General features: G+C 41.6%; 1 protein-coding gene across 1 annotated transcript in view; it reads right to left on the bottom strand.

Annotated features, from left to right (window-relative positions):
- Window positions 1–1,629: 1,629 nt before the first annotated feature.
- OAZ2 (ornithine decarboxylase antizyme 2) overlaps window positions 1,630–13,227 on the bottom strand; it is a 13,082-nt gene continuing 1,484 nt past the window's right edge. The window contains 5 exon segments of the mRNA XM_070953395.1: window positions 1,630–2,768; window positions 3,700–3,785; window positions 5,270–5,445; window positions 6,646–6,726; window positions 6,728–6,803. Coding sequence (XP_070809496.1) covers window positions 2,626–2,768; window positions 3,700–3,785; window positions 5,270–5,445; window positions 6,646–6,726; window positions 6,728–6,803 — 562 coding nt within the window. The 3' untranslated portion in view covers window positions 1,630–2,625.

The raw sequence follows: 13,227 nt of genomic DNA, 5'->3' as shown, positions 1-13,227 counted from the left end.
AAGGGGTGTCGAGTTCAGTCCTTTGGGTAACAACTCAGTCTGAGGATGTGCCTGGGAACTGAGTAAGAAGCCATGTTTTTTTCACCTTTCATGCCAAGAATTCAGTTGTCATATGGCTTTTAACGTAGGTCATAAGCAAAGGGCAAAAAAGCTGGGCTCGTGGAAGATATGTATCCAAACCCTCCCAAAAAGGCTTTTGAACCAAGGCACTATATAGGATATTTTATTGACTCATGTAATATCAACTGCAAGGAAGTTGTAACAAGCCGAGAATATTCATGAGCAACAACTTTATTCTGCAAACTGGGTATCATTATGGCTAAAGTTCAACTAAATGCGTTTTTTTTTTTTTCTACACTCGGAATGAGATAAATACCGGTAGTAACAAATGAGGGGAAGAAAATTTGGTAGCACTAGTGAATATTTTTATTCTCTGCCAAATATGTACCTTCCTAAATAGAACAAGCTTACTTGTAAATGTAACAATGGGGAGAATTTTTTCCCTTTTTCTCAAAAATTGCATTTTGAATAGCCCTTGATCAAAGACTCTGAATTTTATTGAAGTATTTCCTGGGTTTTGTAGAAATGTCTTTAAATATGATTTTGTCCCTCTAAAGATTAATTAGAGTTGGATGAAAGGAACTGAAAAGCAGTTCTTGTAACACACTGAAGCAAAAGAAAATGGGGACATTATGAAGCTTGAATTTAAAAAGCTACAATTCTTTTACATAGGCTAGAAATCTGGAAAAAACCAGTAAGCACAAATATTTTAAAGATTAAGAGGCCAGTATAATTTAGGATCTAGCTGGCCTATGATTGGCCACAGCCAGGAAAGCAAGCAGAACAAGTGAGGTATCGTTTTAGATGTCATAATTTGCAAGGGCAATATATTCAAGAATTTAAATTTAAAGACAGAAGTAGCCTCATCAGTCACAAGGTGTGGTGAATGTAGAAGCCAACTTTTACCAGCTGGTAGTCTGTCCAACTGGCGTATAATTCTTGGCTCAATGAGTTGTTGGTTCATGTCACAAGATGGTTTTCCATTAACTGGACAGTGCAGATTAAATCGCTTATTAAATAGCCAGGTAACCCTAAATGACAAACCTATGTGAGGAGTATCTTCCCTTCCATTGTCTACCTATTCCATTATCTTTTTTCCCTTCGATTATCAATAGGTTACTGCAATAAATGTTCAGGTTATGGCTAATATTAAAGCCTGCAGTTGTGAAATCTGGCATTTTACGAGCAAAAATTGTGAGATGATGCAGAGAGTTTTGTTTTATCCTCATAATCAGTCCTATGTTGTCCCCCACCCCCATCCCGGTACAGAAACCAGCCAAAGATCTGATATGAGATACTCCCCTCCAACCAGCAGGCCCTTAAAAGGCTGAAAAATAACTTATGCTGCCCTAAAATGCAGTGAGGCAAATCAAGACACAGACAGACTATAACTGGATACTAAGAAGAATTTCCTCCAAAGAGGCAGCAGCTTATGGTGCATCCCCAAGTGTTTGGGTTTTTTTTAGGGTTTCCCTTCCATGATAGCCAGATGGCTCCCATTTTGCACAAGATGAATGCCAAAGAAGCGAAAAGTGCCTTGGATAACACAAGTAAATAAGACAAAGAAGAGTTTTTAGAATTGTATATTGTGAATGAAGTTTGAAGGAACTGGCTGTTTTAAAAGAAAGGTAAAGCATGATAGCAGTCATCTAATATTCCCAGGGGGGCATTTGAAGGAAGGATGAGGAAAGGAGATCTCGATTACATGAACTACTTTTAAGGAGTTACGTCTCCAATGCATTTTGAGGACGCATAAGATGGAAGTCTAATTAAGTGTCAAAATCAAGTTGCCTAGGGTGTTTCCGGAATCCATAGACTTCAGTGTGGGGGCCAGACAGTCTTCCAAAAAATAAAGGGAGGGGGAGCTTGATTTGACTTGATTCTCTCTCCATTTCCCCAGAAAAGGGTGGCGACGCACTTCAGAAGCAAGGCCAGCTTTGCACCCTTCTTTCATCCCCCCCTCCTCCTCCTCCTCAATGAAGCTGCGCTAGAGTTAATACTAACCTAATAAAGCCGGAAAGAGGATAAAGAGTTTCTCAGAACCCCTGAGGTATTGGTTAACCCAGTGGTGCCGTCATCTATTTGCCAAGAAAAGAAAAGAAAAAGCGAATGTTCCTCATATTTCCACACTCAAAACATCCCCCTGCTTAAGAATCTGAGTGAACATATAAATATGCATTTGAAATGAAAGCCAAATATCCAAACTAATAGATAAGCCCAACATGTATGTAACAAGGAACTGAGGCTTCTCCCTCTCTCCGTCTGTGTGGGCTCCATAGCCACCGGGTGGCCGGGCAGATGTCTTCGCTAGGCTTAACAGCGGGCCCCAGACCTCCATTTACCTTCCATTTACTATTGTGCAATTACATGTGCAGACTTTATATTATTCGCTAGGTAACACATTTCAATGGAAAAGTCAACTCAGAAGATATACAGGTCACTCTAACAATAAGAAATGCAGTTTCAGTCCAGAAGAATTTTGTTTTCCCTTTCCTCAGAAGAGGCCTTTTAGCCCCCTCTCGTCCTTGAAGCATGTCCAGGCCCCACTGAAATGCTGCACTAGGTCTAATCGTCATCATCATCATCATCGGAAGAGACCTGATCCAGGGGGTAGACCATGAACAACACATCTGGCCGTGATGGGACACAAGGATGACCAGGCCTCACAATTTCAAAACCCAGAAAACTGAATGTCTTCAGTAACGGAGCTGCCAAAACAAGAAGAAAATGTGCAAGATCAGATAAATACAAAGCCATTGCTCTGAATCGCTTGTTTACATAGGGCACAATGCAATTGTTGTTTCCCAAACCAGCCCTATCCTTCGTGTAACTTGTGCAGCCCGTCCTAATTTTCTGTCCTGTGTTGCAAGACGATTGGTTACTGGCCCTAGAATACAGGTAGCCCTCGACTTATGACCACAATTGAGCCCAAAATTTCTGTTGCTAAGTGAGAAATCGGTTAAGTGAGTTTTGCCCCCATTTACTTGCCACATTTGTTAAGTGAATCACTGCAGTCCTTAAGTCAGTTACACGGCTGTTAAGTGAATCTGGCTTCCCCGTTGACTGCTTGTCGGAAGGTTGCAAAAGGCAATGGATCACATGACGCTGGGATATTGCAACGGTCGTAAATATGAATCCGTTGCCAAGCGCCTGAAATTTTGATCATGTGACTAATGGGGATGCTGCAACAGTCGTGTGAAAAATGGTCATAAGTCACCTTTTTTAATGCCATTGTAACTTCAAACGGTCACTAAATGAACCGTTAAGTCGACTACCTGTATGCTGTCCAATCAATCAATTCATCAAAGTCACATTATGAACAAAGGTGAGTTTGCTCTGCTTGTGATGAGGGCTGCAAGCAGCCCAAGCCATGCGCAGCACATCAAGACAGGTGCAATACTGCTTGTTGTCATTCAGCAGATACTCCAATGTGGAATCCTGACTCTTATCACAGAAATTTAATGGGGAGAGAAAATTATGCTGGCAATTTAAGTCTCTATCGGTAGCAATTATACCCTGAATCGTTAGTACTCAACTGGAAGGAGAAAATCCACACCCACGAATGAGAATGAATGAGAGACCCAATTTTTGCTGCTAACGTTTGCCTGCGTGAAAGAACGAGAGGATGGGAGCACTTACCTCTGTCTTCTCTGCTTTTTCGAAAGCAAATAAAGACATAACTTGCTTTCATTTTCTCTTCAGCAAATTCTAACAGCGCTAATAATCTGGCAGGTGGGGAGAAAAGAGAAGGTTACACTCAGCTAAGCTGCTAAATAATTTCATCATGTTCATCTCGGATGGTGTGTCCCTGCAATCGTTCCCCCAGTGTCGGTACTGATCAGTGGTGGAATTCAAATTTTACTACCTGTTCTGTGGGTGTGGCAAGGGAAGGATACTGCAAAATCTCCATTCCCTCTCCAGGGGGAAGGATATTGCAAAATCTCCATTCCTACCCCACTCTGGAGCCAGCCAGAGGAGGTATTTGCCGGTTCTCCGAACTGCTCAAAATTTCCGCTACCGGTTCTCCAGAACCTGTCAGAATCTGCTGGATAGCATCCCTGGTACTGATACTTAGGCAAGAAAGACTCTGCAGAGGAAAACAGGCTGCACAGTACGTGGGGAAGGGAAAGGAAAGTTGGTCAAGATACTAACCACGCATGCCTGCTGAGTGGTTGGTTATTTGCACAACTGTGTAAAACAGAAATCCAAAGAGGAAATGGGGACATTTACAGAATAGAGTTGGAAAGGACCTTAGAGGTCTTCTAGTAACACCCCTTGTTCAGGCAGGAAATCCATAACATTTCAAGTACTGAGGTCTGGATTTAAAGTTTGCATTTCAAATTGCATTTGAAATGCAGACCAGTAGATCGTTATCACAAGAGACATCCTATGGAATGTGTCCAGGGAGGGGCAGGGGTTGTCTTGCTACTTCAGACCAAGCTACATCCAACTCCGAGGCAGTGGGCTAGGAGATGGATGTATAATCATAACCTTGGAGGGGATAAATGAACTCAATGCCTACATAACCATCTCTTTTTGCAGCTAGCCTTAAATAAATACTAAGCTATATAACAATCCTCTGTGGGTGCCTGCCTGCGTTAGGGAATAGTGTCACATTGCAGATGGGTTTCAGGTTATCCATTTAATAGCCTTATAGAAATTACCTGGCACAGGACAAACTGCTCTTCTCGCTTTGGTCCAAGGGTATCTTTGCTAACTGATCGAGCAAGTAGCAGATCAACAAGGTTTTAATCGGAGGCGGAAAGCAGCAGAGATTTTAACTTAGAAGGGATTTTGTTAACATCCATTTTAATTATAACTTCCAAGCTGCTTATTTTAGCTGGCTATAATTAATCAGTTATGCAATTGTACTTAAAGCACGCTGACAGGGGAAATTCCGCCGATCAAAGAATTATGACAAAAGGAAAGAATAAACTAGCTGAAGCCTCTTTATAACTGAAAGGCTCTAGCCTGCTTAATCCAAAGGGAAAATGTAACAGCGTGAGCTTTTTTTGGACGGCAAATCAATATTCAGCGGCAGGACTGATGCTTCCCCACCCCCCCACCCCCACCTTCAAAATACTAGGAGCTTAAAGAGAGATAAATCTGTGCACAGCACTTGTAGGAGAAGTCAGGCGCCCGCAACCTGTTCCTATTGGTGATTATGTTCCTTGGGGCGTAATCTGTGGGAGTCTTGCACATGTCTTACCCTTCTTTGCTCCCTTCAGCTAATAAGCCATCAGGAATTTCCACAAAAAGACTCTGATTGGATAGCACTGCATCCCAGGAGGAGACCTTTACTTCCGTAACTTTGTACTGGAAGTGGACAATATGTGGTTTCCCATCATGCACTGGAAGATCTTGGTTAACAGTGAGCTTCTCATCCTTTAAGAAAGGGGAAAAGACATTTTTCAAGGGTTAGAACAAGTAAAGAGCAGTAAGTTCCCCGATTTCTCATTGCTATGGGAACCAACCAAAGCTGCTGCTATTTAAAGAACAATCGTAAAGCTTCAACTCGCTGTACTCAATGACCAACTGAAGTCCTATCTCCTGGGCAATCTCCAATAGGTACCCCAATTCATTCAAAGAAACGGAACAAAATTCACGTCTTCAAAAACGCTTACACTAACAGAAACGGTCTTAGCAAAACCTAGCCTTGGGTAGCCAAAGAATTGTGTCGATATATTACAAGCACAATCCTTGACAGCTGCTCCATCTTACACTTTGCAAGACAGGAATTGGGAAACCAACCGTAAAGCAGCTTTAGAAAAATAAGAGAAAAAAACTTGGCCTTTGCAGATTTTTGATAAGCAAAACCAACCCAGAATACTATCCCACTTCTAAGAATCCAGAATACTATTTCATCTCTAAGCCTCATAGCAATGTTCCTTTTGATGGGGCAGCCAAATCTTGTGGATGTAACAGCTCATTGATTCTTCAGGTTCAAAAGAGACCCTTGTTGCCAACACAAAGGAAACCTCTCTTTTAATACCTATAAAGTTGTCCCTAGGTAGTTCTACACTGTCCAGAAATTTCATCGTTGGAAGCTTCTTCATTTGCCTCATTATTTTCGCCACCCAAGTTATAAGATATTTAGGAGCCTGTGATTCAGTACTCGCTTTGTAAGCGTTGTGGAAACAGAGCTCTAGGGAGAAGCGCAGTTGGATGATTACCGAAGATCACCCTAGGGGGGAAAATTGGAACCCATACTTGTTTTCTTCCTTATGTGTACTCAAAAATCTACACCGACTGACCTGATGCAGAGCACCCTTTCATTATACTTTCTCACATGTTGGATTCTTTTTTCTTTTTTAATGTAAGAAGGCAATTAACACCGAGAGGTGCCAGAAAAAGTACCAGAAGTCACTTATTTAAAAAGATCTCCAAGGCAACCAGCCCCCAATATAATGAGCTTCCAGAAGTAGCGTGCTTGATTTACACAGTGCTGTGAAGGGGGGAGGGGGGGACAACGGGGTGGGGGTGGGGGGACGGACAGAAACGAGAAATATTCAGAGTGTTCTTGACAGTTTCTATGAAGCGAAGTCGTCTCGCAGCAAAAAGCAGCAAAAGCAGAATTAGGCTCACCTTATATATCAAAGCTGAAAGAGAAGGATCCCTGCCAACCCCTCGCCCACCGGGGATCTTCGACAGTGGGTGAGGGGCATCAGGAGCACCACAGAGGCCCTGGAACAATGTGCCTGCAGCACGGTACTTGGGGGCAGTTACTCAAAGGTAAGATACTCCTGGAAAGAGAAAGAGCATCAAGGTGAGAACCACAAACCCCAGCAAGGTTCAAACGAGGCTCGGGAGCGCAAAATCCTTGTGGTTGGCCACTATATCAAGCTAAAGGCAGCCCTCGCAGGAGATCATCTGAGCAGTTCCATTTTTCAGCTGGCCGAGTGACCGTAAGGGCATGATTCAACTACGCTACATTTTTCAATAAAACAGCAGAGCAACAAGGTGTTTCAAAAAAGGGGGTTTTGGTTACATATTTTCCAGGTAATAAGCCAAGGCTGTTGCAACGTTCAACCTTGCAATATCTTATTTTAATATTTAGGCGATGCGCCACCCACGTTATCTGCCGAGCGAAGAATGTTTCAATGCTTTTGTGTCCTACACTGCAGTGTTTTTCTCAAGCTCGGCCACCTTTCAGATGGGTGAACTTCAGTTCTCGGAATTCCCCTGGGGGAATTCTGGGAGTTGAAGTCCACCCACCTTAAATCTGACGAGGTTGAGAAATAACTGCTATACTGCATTCATCTCATGCTTTTGATTATCCTATTTTAATTACAGCCTTGTAAAGGGTTTAAATCTCAATCTGGCAGCAAAGATACAATAGGTATTAGCAGGGCCCCTCCCATGCCACACCCTGTCTCAATATAACATCTACACAGGTGCAGCTGGCTGCAATGTCCTTTGTACTGGTGCCGAGACACACACTTTCGGCGCTACTGATGTTTTGCAAAAACAGACACTGTAATTTCTCATTTCTCCCAACAGGCCACGAGGCTAGCTATAATCCAAGATGCACAACATTGCTTATCTCATACCAGGGTTTTATGTGTTATTGTTCCTTTTGCTCAGAACTAGGAGTTATCTTTAAAGACATTCTAAGAAGACACCTGCAAACTCATGCTGTATTTTCTAAACTTTGTAGACAAAACAAGCAGAATCTGGGATGAAAGGGGTATCATTTTACGGTCTCTTTCTGGTATCACTTTGCAGTCTCTCTCACAGCCTCCAAAACCAGTTCAAACATGTGTTGATGCCAGTTGCACATACAGATAGTCCTTGAATTACAACAGTTCATTTAGTGACTGTAGAATTGAATTCAATTCAATTCAATTCAATTTTTTATTGGCCAAGTGTGATTGGACACACAAGGAATTTGTCTTTGGTGCATATGCTCTCAAATTACAACGGCACTGAAAAATGTGACTTATGACCACTTTTCACAGTTACGATCTTTGCAGCACCCCCATGATCATGTGATCATCTTTTGCGACCTTCTGACAAGTAGCCAATGGGGAAGCCAGATTCACTTAACAACCGGATTACTAACTTATCCACTGCAGCTATTCCCTTAACTGCGGCAAGGAAGGTTGTAAAATGGGGTGAAACTCACTTAACAAATGTCTCAATTAACCACCGAAATTTTGGGCCCCAATTCTGGTCCCAAAGTCGGGGAGTACCTATACTTTGCTGCCTAAACAGGACCCCTGGATCAAGCACCTCCTTGGCAATCCTGATTTTCAAAACTGAGGCTTGAGGAGGCTGGCCTGTTCTTATACAACAGACTCAACTGCCTTTTAATGGAACACAATTAAAATAGGCAGCAGCAACACCCAACCGAGTGCTAAATTGGAAGTCAAGCAGCTTGTGCACAACAAGAACAACAAAATCGTTTCTTTTTAATCCCAAATCCACTCTGCCCATTCAGTGATACAAAGCAGCTGCAAACGAGGCTGCTAGCAAAGGAGTTTGCACACAACCGACTTTGGCCCGTCTTCATCATCCACATTCGCTGCAATAATTGACTGGAAAAACAGCCCTTCTGTCAGGCTGGTGTCTGGCGGAGACTGGGAAAGCATAATGCTAGGCTGTTTTGTTTTTGTTTTGGGTTTTTTTTATCCACCCCTCCCCACCGTAGCCTCCAATACAGCTGGCAGATGTGCTTGTTTTCTCCACTCAACAATACAGCATTATTGTTGCTCCAGAGGAAGCTTGAATAACCAAGTAGAGCCATGAAAATTAAGATTCCCACGATCAACTACCAGCAGGAAGCAGTTCATTCTTCCTGGATCAAAGCCCTTAACAGGGGTATCCAACCTTGGCAACTTTAAGACTTGTGGACTTCAACTCTCAAAATCCCTCTGATAGTCTTAAAGATGCCAAGGTTGGACACCCCTGATATAATAATAACAACAACAACAACAACAATAATAATAATAATAAATAGATAGATAGAATCAAAGTGACGTGAAGTGTTAATAACACTTTATAATGCCTTGATAAGGCCACACCTGGAATACAGTTTTGGTCACCACGATGTAAAAAAAGATATGGAGACTCTAGAAAGAGTGCAGAGAAGAGCAACAAAGAGGATTAGGGGACTGGAGGCTAAAACATATGAAGAACGGTTGCTGGAATTGGGTATGTCTAATCTAGTGAAAAGAAGGACTAGGGGAGACAGGAAATTTGCATTGGCATCCTTCAGTCTCAAAACACTATGGTATCGTGTTCTGGAAAGAGGTCCTAAAACAGCATCTAGTGTGACTAAAAAGGCCAATTCAAGAGTGCCAATCCCTTAGCTGCCCAATGAGGTACAATGACCTCTCCCACCGACGAAAGTGGCCCTGGCATCACGCTCTACGCCAATCAAGTAAAGACTTATACCAGTAACTGCCACTTCCCGTGTTGTTTCAATGCTGTATGCAAAGCTGGAGTGTCCTCTCCAGAGGACGAGGCCTGGGTACAAACTGCTTCCGGAACAGGATAGCAGTGTTCCAATATCTCAGGGGTTGCCACAAAGAAGAGGGAGTCGAGCTATTCTCCAAAGCACCTGAGGCAGGACAAGAAGCAATGGGTGGGAACTCATCAAGGAGAGAAGAAACTTAGAACTAAGGAGAAATTTCCTGACAGTTAGAACAATTAATCCGTGGAACAACTTGCCTCCAGTAGTTGTGAATGCTCCAAAAGTTTTGGAGCTTCTGGAAGTTTTTAAGAAGATGTTGCATAACCATTTGTCTGATGTGGTGTAGGATTTCCTGTCTTAAGTAGGGGGTTGGACTAGAAGACCTCCAAGGTCCCTTCCAACTCTTGTTATTCTATTCTATTCTATTCTATTCTATTCTATTCTATTCTATTCTAGATTAATTAATCCCACCATAACTCAACTGACTAGGACAAAAACTCCTTGCGATGCATCTGATTCCATTCTGCAGTAGCACTAGCGGTTTACCAGTCAATTCCACCAATTATCTCTGAATGTCACAGAATTTGTCCTAATACGGGGCTACATCCAGAAATGTTTTAAACAGCCTGACAACATAAATTATGTTTATTAATTACAATGAAAGATTGATAATCACAATGAGTCTTGCACACTTGCCAATATTGGCAAGTGTGCAAGACTTTTTCATTGTGATTACAATCACCACTGATGACTATGTGAATGTGAACTAATTTTCAAGGGTGGGTGTATGTATATGAAACACAGTTAAGCTCTTCCATTCCATAGTAATACCCACAATGTGCTAGTAGGATAGAGTAGTGGTATGTTTCAGTCAGCTAAAAAAAGAAAAGATAAAGTAACTGATCTTGCAAAGATTTCAGAAACACAAGGTAGTATTGAACCAAATATTTTACTGATTATGGGATAGGGAGTCAAGGCGGGAGAATTAAACCCATGGGCTTTTGAGAGCATTACAAACATTCAGCCTTTCTGCCGTTTATTTGTTCAGGGAATGCAAAGGTGGTGCCTCCAAGGTGCAAACAGGGAAAAAATTGAGAGAATTAAGCCCACCAGCCAGTCTTGTGGTTTTGTCAAGGAACACAAGGATGGCATTAATGGTGCAATCGAGATAAAAATCCGTCATTCTGAAAATGTGTCACGGATTTTGTAGGACAGTGTATGAAACAAGATTGGTTTGCAAGGTTAAGGGGAGTCCTAGTAAATGATAGCGATATCAGTTTGATTTTAGCTTCCTTACCACTGCTGACTCTTGCTTTGCATATTATTATTTTTAAAAAAAGAAGTTAACACCGTATTTATGCATAACGAAGAGCAGATTTCCTTTCTAAATGTATTATGAATGGTAAATTCCCAACCAGCAGGGTTTCATGTAATGGTTAAGGCATCAGGCTAGAAACTGGGAGACCAGGAATTCTAGTTCCGCCTTGGGCACAAAGCCAGCTGGGTGACCTTCGACTAATTGCTCTTTCTCAGCCCCTGGGAAGGGGGAGGCAAGGGCAAACCATTTCCGAAAAACCTTGCCAAGAAAATTGCAGGGATTTGTCCAAGAAGTCACCAGGAATCAACACTGACTCGAAAGCACCAAAAAAAACAAAAAAAAAAAACAAAAAAAAAAAAAACAGGGGAATAATTTGTTGGATGTAAATTCTGGATACTTTGGTCCCAATTACAAAAGGTACCGAATTGAGAAAAGAGGTGTAAAAATTATGAATTATCAACACGCTAACCAACTTACCGCATCATAACTGGCTGGCCTATATTTTCCTGTTTTGAACTGAGAACAAAGGTGCAGTCTTTTGAAAATCAAGTGTATGAATTATAAACATTTCCTGGCAGACACATGCCCAGCGTGGGAAACAGACTGATAAATACAAAGGATTGTATATAACTCACTAAAACAGAGTGGATGTTAAAACTCCCAAGGCCAAACTTCCTCTACAGTTTCAACTCCTTAAGCGCTGTATTTTCAAGCAGAGGAAAACCCAAGATAGAAAAAACAAGCATTTTGCAGATAGGGATAAAAGAAATCTGGCTGAACAATGAAAAACACATTTTATAGTTGCTATGCCAAACCTGATGGGGTTTTTTTTCCAGCCAACGCATTAGTAGAAACAGATCTAAAATTACTTGGATCTGACACTTCGAAGAGGGAGGGACACTTGCAAATAAGTTTATGTGGAGTTTATAAACTGTATAGTTAAAAAAGGATCATTCCCACCCCTATTGCTAGCTAGGCCTCTGGAGAGATGGAATTACTTCACCGTTTACGTAACACCAAAGGTCTTTAAGTAGATTAGAAAACCCTCCCTGATGAGAGCTTTATGGGTAGGCAGCACCCAGATTTAACAATTAACCACAACCTCATATTCTGACCTGCGTTACATTTCAGATAAATTTAGGATCAGACCAAGAGGACTTTCATTTTTAAAGTTCACCAATTACTCATGGCCTCGATAAAATGAAGAAATTCTTCCTTGCAGTAACTGTAAATAAACAGCCTTCCTGTTTTGCAAACCATTTCAATCACACAGTGCTTGCCAATTAAAGTGAAAGCTTAACTTGCAAATATTTGGAGTCAAGATAAAACTTTCACCACCACCCCTTTCCTAAAGATAATTTAACGTTTTGTTTTGGAAGGAAGGAGAGCTGCATTTCTCTGAAAAACTGTTGCTGGAGGCACTTGAGCGAGTCTGATCCTTAAATTCAATTCTCAGCTTGGAAGATGCTCCTTCCACAAACTGTTAAAATAGCATTTTTATCACTTCAAATCCTTCAAACTGATGCAGACAGAATTCTGCCTTCGGTTCAGTAATATTAGGAAAGAAATTGTGCTTTTACGCAGACACAACTTTCCCTCCGCTCCCAAAACTGTCTTCAGATAAACACTTCTAGGAAACCTACACGATGCAAGGAAAATATATACAACACCTTCCAAAAATAATTACTGGCTTCCGACCAATGCAAAACTACTATATAATAAAACCCCCACAAAGTACGAATTGTCATGTTGGAAAAAGGCAAATCACCATAACATGAAACTGCTTATGCTTCCTGGAATCTTAAAACTATTTTGTAAACCTCATTCTTTCAACTGCAAAAGGTCGCAGGAGTGCACGGGGAATAAAGCAAGACCATAGGTGCATTTGATCTTTTTCTCCATCCAGGTGACACAACTCCTTTCCATCTGTCCCCAATATAATGGTGATTTTCCATCAGGAGTTTGGCATGGAACGCCATCAACCAACCAACCAACCAACCAACCTACTTCTGGGAACAAAAGTAATTGCAGCATGTATAATCTTGGGTGTAGCTATGGCTGCTTTTATCGTAGGAAAATTCAAATCGGGGAAAGAGCCATTCTCCCAGAAAACATAGCCAATTTCAAAACACAAGCCCCCATCTTTTATTTTCCTAGCATAAAAGACAGAACATGCTGCTTCTTTTTTTTAAAAAAAAGGCTCCTGTAGACCAGCTATTATCCATGCCAACATCTTCGCATAGTAATATCATCTCAGCCTTCCATCCTTCTTCCAAGGTCGGTCAAATGAAGACCCAGATTGTTGGGGGGCAATATGCTGACTCTGTAAACCTCTTAGAGAGAGGGCTGTAAAGCGGTATATAAGTCTAAGAGCTATTGCTATCAATCCCACCCTGGGGAAACCTGGTTTCCATCAAGCACCAAACAGGGACTT

This window comes from Pituophis catenifer, unplaced genomic scaffold (assembly GCF_029215685.1).
Source record: "Pituophis catenifer annectens isolate HBS135680 unplaced genomic scaffold, rPitCat1.0.hap2 SCAF_14, whole genome shotgun sequence".
In the NCBI taxonomy this organism is placed as follows: Eukaryota; Metazoa; Chordata; class Lepidosauria; order Squamata; family Colubridae; genus Pituophis; species Pituophis catenifer.
The sequence above is the reverse complement of the archived record's forward strand: the minus strand, read 5'-3'. Positions and strand labels throughout refer to the sequence as shown.